General features: G+C 39.0%; 1 protein-coding gene across 1 annotated transcript; it reads right to left on the reverse strand.

Moving 5' to 3' along the window:
* Positions 1 to 977: 977 nt before the first annotated feature.
* NPVF (neuropeptide VF precursor) lies at positions 978 to 4,511 on the reverse strand. Its single transcript, XM_088018613.1, is given in 4 exon segments — positions 978 to 1,029; positions 2,464 to 2,476; positions 2,479 to 2,866; positions 4,374 to 4,511. Coding segments are annotated over 4 exon segments (591 nt in total).
* Positions 4,512 to 7,715: the final 3,204 nt, after the last annotated feature.

Consider the following 7,715-nt stretch of genomic DNA (forward strand, 5'->3'; position numbering starts at 1 on the left):
TTCTCTGTAGTTAAGAGTCTGTTTCTTGTGGACTTGACTGAGTTTTTTAATATCTGGAAGTGACCAAGGAAGTTATAGAATCTGTCCAGGGTCTCTCATTAAGGGATCACTACCCAGCAGGGAAAGGAGATTCAACACAGCTCAACTGGGGGCAGGGTAGGAGGAAAAATAACACCATTTCTTATTTGCACCCAATGGACTTGAGACTGTTCAATAAACCAGCTATATTTGATTAGGGACTTCATGTTCTTATGACTAAAGTTGAATAACTGTGCATTTGTGTTATGGTGTACTATGTTTATAAATTGTTCGTTTAGGAGTGACCAGATTATTTCTGCAAATCAAAAACTTGAACTATTAACTGGGGAGAAAAGAGACACACCAGAAGGCAAACTTCCAGATAGAGGAGACACTTAAAGAGGTATCTAATTGCCTTTTTTTTTAAATCTCTTTTTAGAAAAATTATAACCTATCACAGAATCACTAACAATTGATGCAATAGAAAAAATGGGTGTATAAAACATGTTTGTAAGTGATTTGTTATTCTTGTTCATTTGTCAACCATGTTACTCTTAAATTATTTAAATTTCATAATAATATTTGTCAGGCTACTCTCATATTTAATTTTTTACTTCAGTGTGGCTGTATCTATGATTTTTACATAAGATGGTGAGATGGCTTCAGCCTCCCCCGCTGCCCTTCTCTCCCTCTCTCCCCATCACCAGAGGCTTCTTAAATATTTGCCATGTTCTTTTTATTTAGACAAAAATTATTTCATCTTTACATTACAATATTCTTTAAATTGCTTTTTAAATAACTTTTAAGATACTAGCGCTAGTGACAAAGAAAAATTGTTGTCAGTGATAACCCATCAAAAGAATACAGTGACTCTTCATCCATTGGTGTCTTCACTATAGAGTTGTTTGCAGATTACAGACCACAGCTTAAATCATCTTTAGGGACTAGCTCCAGACTTCTTATTTTTCTTGTTTCAGTTCTGCATCATCTATTTTCTTGAATCCCAGTCTCCTAAAACGTAAGCAGTACAAAATGTTCTCAACCATCATAACAATGGCATGAGTACATATAAAAACACTAGCCATGATCCTAATTGCTTAATTATACTTGAGTTGAATTGTGTTGCACTTGAAATGAGTGAGATGTTGATGAGAACCTGAATTTGTAATGGCTGCGTACTCAGACTTACCAACTTACCCTTGACTCATCCCTCTCCCTCATGACTGTCCCACTGCCAACATCTGGTGAGCTGCCAAATTCTACCTCCGCGTAATATCTCAGGACCTCAGCAGAAATGTCAGTGGTTCCCCTTTCCTTAATGGATAAGGTCCAAAGTCCTTTAGTCAGCCCTGAGTGCACTCTGCTCTTACCCCAGCCTCCTCGCCTTCTTTCCTTTCCTCTTCCTACCCCTGCTGCTCTTGCCAAACTGAACCCCAGCTGTGCTTGGCTCATCTTGATCATACTCCTCTCTTTGCCTGAAAGTATCTTCTCTCCTCCCACCAGTCTCTGAATATTCAAAACAGAGCCACCTTTCAAAGTCTAACTCATGAAACATTCTCAGATTCCTCATGTAGAAATACTCTCCTTTTTTTCTTCCCCCTCTTTTTTTTTTCTGGGCACTGGGGATATGCAGTGGACAAAAAGCGTGGGATTTATGGACCTGAAATTCTAGTAAAGGGGAATGGACTCTGAACATATGTTAGATAGGGATAAGAGCCATGGTAAAAAATAAACCAGGAATGTTCTGAAAACATCTCCCTTATAAGGTGTCACAGCTTGCTGCCTTCCTTTCTACAGGCCTTAATTAAGGTGTCATGTTCTACTTTATAGAAATTTGTTGTTGTTTTTATATATACTCTATTAGAAAATAATAGGTAAGTTGCCTTTTAATTTTATGAACCTCTTGCTTTCTGATTTGTACATAGTAGATAACTTAATACTTATTAATGCAAACAATGATTGTAATAGAACTCATTTATAAAATGAGAGCCAGAAAAAAGAAAAAAATTTTGATTCAAAGTTGAGGAAGAAAACCTTCTGAATTTGAGACTTGGCATATTGTGATGCCTTCCTTTGTACTTGCAGATAGCTCCCTCATGTGGGACCTTTCACATGAAAGAGGTCAAATGCTGGGCAATATGTCATAGGCCTAAATTCCCAATCCTGTCATCGAATCTTCTTCCTAGTCAGTGTGTGGCTATAGAGTAGTGGGATTGATGCCCATGTGGGGCTTAGGGGAAGCCACCTCATTACTTTCTACCTCTGGTCATGTTTATATCTGGCCTTCTGTAGTTCTCAGTTTATTTCCCCATCTCTTTGCTTTTTTCCTTCTAAGAAACTTAACTTTCTTAAAAACTTCTTTTGAAAAGAGGTAATCCTTTTTAACATTTCTGGACCAGCTATATATAACGGCCCATGCATTTTAACTGGATTTCAGGTATTTACCATGGGTGTTTTTATCAGGATTCTGGATTTCTTGAGGCGGGCAGTTCATGGAGTAAAGTAACTCACTGGCAGATGGTGAATGCATGGATTGTTGGAGCAAATCACTCAGTGTCTTGGCGACACTTTTGGCTGCTGTTCTGCCAAACCTTTGGGGTAGATTAGGAACATGTCTTGAGATGCTTTCTTTTCTATTTCTTCCAAATCTCAGAGGCAGGTTGGCCATTACCCCAGTGCTTCTTTCTTCTTCCATGGTCCTCCCAAATCTCAATGGCAAGTTGGCTGCTGAGTGTGGCATTTTGTTGACTGTGGGTGCACTCATCTTAATGACAGTTTTTGGATGCCAATCTTTTAATTCTTCAAAATTGAGACTTCTTTCCTTTTCCCCCTTAAGGTCTCCTGCAGGCTATGATTAGAAATGAATATTAAAATAAGTTATTGTTATAGGCAATAGGTTTAAACCCCAAATTAACTTAAATCCAGACTTTAGTTTGTGGAATTGGTAAAGCTAATAAACAAGGTTTGTGTTTCCATTTGCAGGATTTTTAAATAAATAGTTCGTATTCGGTTCCTTTTTTTTTTTTTTTTTAAGATTTTATTTATTTGAGAGAGAATGAGAGACAGAGAGCATGAGAGGGAAGAGGGTCAGAGGGAGAAGCAGACTCCCCGCCGAGCAGGGAGCCCGATGCGGGACTCGATCCCGGGACTCCAGGATCATGACCTGAGCCGAAGGCAGTCGCTCAACCAACTGAGCCACCCAGGCGCCCTCGTATTTGGTTTCTTAAAGCAATCCCGTTTCTCTGTCCCTGGACAGATTTTTGATTTTAGAGAAACCTCCCACTGCCTCTTCATGTCCCTTGTGTTCTCCTCTTTTTAAACACCAAAGTGGCGGACACATGGAAACAGAGATGCTAGCTAGGCTTTGGGGTAGAGTTAGAGGAGGCTCCCTTGTATTTCTTTCTTACCTGCTCATACTCAAGAGTTCCGCTCTAAGAAACTGATTGTATTTTTATTAGTATACAAGTTACATTTTTAGTAAAGCACTGGTTGGTTTGCGGACTACTGCACCACTAATATACCAACTTTAAAATAACCATTTAAAATACAGCAACTATTTAATTAGATTTAGCTTACCATGAAAATTTGTCCTTATGAAGATTTATAAATGGTTGTTTTTCTGATTGTAAAAGTAATACATGCTCATTTCAGGAAATTTGGAAAATATATAAACATAAAGAAGAAAATAAAAATAACTTGCAATTCTACCATCTAAAGATAAATACTTTACTTAGATATAGATTTACCATAAACTTACCAGCTCATCATTACTAAGTAGAACACGTAATCCTTGTATTTTTGTTTGTTTGTTTGTCTGTAGTTTGAAGACAACTCAAATGTTCAGCTGAAATGTATCAGGTCTTATTTCTGCAACTATTTATTACAACTGTGTACTTCTGAGTCAATTGAAAATTATTAATGCACCTTATGCTTGCACCAAATCCTGTACATAAATTGTCATTAGAGAGGCCAGACTGCTGTTGTGTTAAAAAACACAAGTTACGGGGCGCCTGGGTGGCTCAGTCATTAAGCGTCTGCCTCCGGCTCAGGTCATGATCCTGGGGTCCTGGGATCGAGCCCCGCATCGGGCTCCCCGCTCCACGGGAAGCCTGCTTCTCCCTCTCCCACTCCCCCTGCTTGTGTTCCCTCTCTCGCTGTGTCTCTCACTGTCGGATAAATAAAATCTTTAAAAAAAAAAAATACAAGTTACATCAATGCACTGTCATGGAAGGCTGCAGTTGGACAAACAACAAAGCACAAACGAACTTATTCCTTACTCTTTATAAAATACGAAAGCATTAGAATTAGGACAAATATATAGTTAATGCTAGTCATGTAAGAGTTAAAAAACTTACCCCAGAATATTTGTCATACTTTTCTTTGCTGTGAAGATTGGACATCATTAATTCATCTGTACAAAAGATGTTTGATGTTAACAAGCTTGAAGTGGCCAAAATCACTAAAATAAAGCATTTTGATGAAATAACTTTCATTTTGTTCAGAATCTAGAATTAAGTTTCTATGTGCAGCCCGATGTCTACAAGGAAGGGAATCATGGTCTTTTTATACTGTCTAAAAACAAAGGAAAGTTTGATTTATCAGTGAAACCAATCCCACTTGTTTTACGTACTAATATTAATTAGAGTGTTTAACTAAACTATGGATTTAAGGAATGTGGGTAATTCATTCTGGAAAGACAGCAGTGTTCCTGTTTGCAAATTCATTAACTTTGAAAGTAATTTTCCTCACTATGAAGGATCTTCTAATTAGATAAGTTTGGGGCCATGGTAATTAAGATTCCCAACAAACAGAATGCTTCGTTTCTTTGAGCTCGAATGAAAAATATTTCAGTGTTTGCGTCAATTCTGGAGAAGGAAGAAAAATAGTATTCAATACATGCTAGCCATGTTAAAAAAAATTTTTTTTTTACCCACACAAAAGAGTTAGGCATAGTATTTTCAAAATGTCAAACAAAATTCAGAATGTAAAAAGAGTTCTAAGTCACATAATACCCAAATAAAATGACATTAATTAACTTTTTGTAATGCAGTTTTGTTATTAAAAAGCGTCAGGAGTAAATGTCAGCTACAACGTGAAAGGTGGGCATAAGACCATGAGTTAGATGTTTTGACAAACCGGCTGTCTCAGGAGAAGCTGGAGGCAGTTCTAGGCCTTTTGTATCTTCCCCGTGGGCCTTATTTGGCAAAACTGTATAAATCACTGGGATTGTATTTCTGTGATGATGCGTATCCTACCTTCCTCCTCAGAGCCCTTAAGAACCCTAGCAGAGGTTTGGTAAGTCACACGCATGCTAATTTTGTTGCTCCCCTGGCCCATATTATTTAGGTAAATCTCGCATTGCCAGAGGCATACTGACATCATGGCATAAGAAAAGAATTTATAGAGATAAATACTTATTTCCTCAAATGCCAAAACGAGTCCCTTTTGGAGCAGATGACTGGTATTCTTAAAGACTTGTCTTATCATGAGAGTGCCTAGGTTCTAGAGACATCCTTACTTGTTCTCATTTGCCCATTCAACCCTCTCAGGAGAGAAAGACCTTACAGTGATTGATTTCTAGCTACTTCTAGACACAGACACTTAGAGGTGAATTCACAAAAGAGCAAGTCATGAAATAGCACCTTTTGTGTCAAGGACTGAACCACCTCCAGCCACTCCCACAGCCTACCATGATTTGAGGTTTGTGATGGGCAGAAGTGAAGACCCTTCTCTGTATTATAGATCTCCAGAATAAATTAGAAAAACAACAATGGGTAAACTCTTGGGTACCCCAAGGTCACACTTGCCCGCAACCTCTCTTAAGGCAGTTGACATCATTGGCCTCATTTGTTTTGATCTGTGCTAGCCAAGAATCCCCACAGTAGGAGGCAATTAATTCAATTCATAGTCTAGGGTTAATTTTGTAACACTGTTATTGGATTATTTGGGTTTAATTTCCCCGAGGATTTAATGCATTTCTCTTTCAAATTGTTCCTTTGCAAACTGCTGATGGAACTTCCTTTTTTTGTGGTCAGTAGATCCAAACTTTTGAGAAATGGGTGAAGCAAGTTATGAGCGAGTTATGTTGGCTGAGTTCACACCCTGGAAAGAATGAGTGGAAGGGGTCAGCCTGGAGCTCTTTCAAAGTATGTTTGTTATCTGGTCATTTCAGAGGATAGCAGTGCACTAGTTTTCAATACTGCTACTTGTGGTTTTGGCACATCTAGGAGTTTTTCTGATTGCAGTCAGCATCTAGTGTAGCCGATATGACTAATTATTCCCCTGCCTCCACCAGGTTCAAACTTCCAAGTTTGGAGTGTAATTAGAGTTATTAGTACAGGGCTTGGCACTTTTCAACCATATTTTCAGTTAGCTTTGAAAACGTCGATATAAAACAACATGACCTGACATACACAGTAAGAAGTCACCATAAATCTTTTGATGAAATGTGCTCCTACATATACAGCCTATTTAGGGATTCTTGATGAAACATGGGAGCGTACAAAAAAATGAAAAAATAATCTATCTCCTGGCCGTGTGGCATTTACATACATGCTTCATTTACTGAGACTTTGGAGACTTGAAGACTACTCATGTCTAAAACTCTCTCTCCAGCTTGGACACTTCTGAGCTTTAGACCCCTCAGATCCTTGGCTTCCTACCAGATGGTCCTATTGGGATGCCTTACAGGCATCTCAAGTGCTCTATGTCCAAATTGGGATTTATCTTTTTCACGCCTGTCTCTCTTCCTATGTTTCCCATCTCAGTGAACAGTACTGTTTCTGTCAGGGTCCCATCAGGAGATAGAATATACATAGTAATTTGAACAACATAAAGAATTATTAATTATAATGGGGATTAGCTATAAAATGATAAAGAATACATGAGGGCCAGGGGACAGAGTATCCAAGGAAAGGACAAGCTGATTGGAATTCAGACCATATTGGAGAAAGTATGGATGGCAGAGAAATGTGCTACTCCATGCCAGAGCCTGTCTCTAGTCACAAGAGGGAGATGCTCTTCTGGGGTGCAGATGGGTCAAGGCTGGGAAGGCAACTTCTGGGATAACTCTGAGACTCACGGGGAATCTGCCACTGAGACCCCCTCGGGGATGAGTGCTACCAGATGTCCTCTACATACCCCACTGGCAGCCATGTGTAGGGGCAAAAAGAAGCAAATGGAAACCCATTTGAGCCAGAATGAGATGTCCATTCCTCCTGTAGTATACCCCTGTAGTGCCCTTTACGGACAAAGCTTAAAATTGTGCCTGCTGAAAGGATAAATGCTTACGGGGTCCATCTCTATATCTCAGAGCATGATATCAAGAGTGGATTTGGAGCTGAGAGGCAATAAATAGATTAACCGGCACAGGCATCCACCCGTTTGACCAAGCCCAAATCCTTTGCGAGATCCATGACTATTTCCTCCCCATTTCTCCCTCAGCCCACTCTAGAGTTAATGAAAAACTAGTTTCTAGTTTTGAGCTATTACACTCAATAATACTAGACACTATTTTTTTGACCACTTGCCACATACCAAGAACTGTCCTAAGTACTTTGTGAATTAACTTGTTTAGCCTTCATAATAATCTCATAAGCAGCTGCAATAACAACAACAACAAAAACAACTACTACTATCACTATTGTTATTCCTACTTTCCGGAAAGGAAGACGAAGGTGCAGAAGGATGAAGTAACC

The sequence above is a fragment of the Eumetopias jubatus genome, unplaced genomic scaffold (assembly GCF_037043125.1).
Source record: "Eumetopias jubatus isolate StellerSeaLion01/CBP00866 unplaced genomic scaffold, mEumJub1_p1.0 scaffold_14, whole genome shotgun sequence".
In the NCBI taxonomy this organism is placed as follows: Eukaryota; Metazoa; Chordata; class Mammalia; order Carnivora; family Otariidae; genus Eumetopias; species Eumetopias jubatus.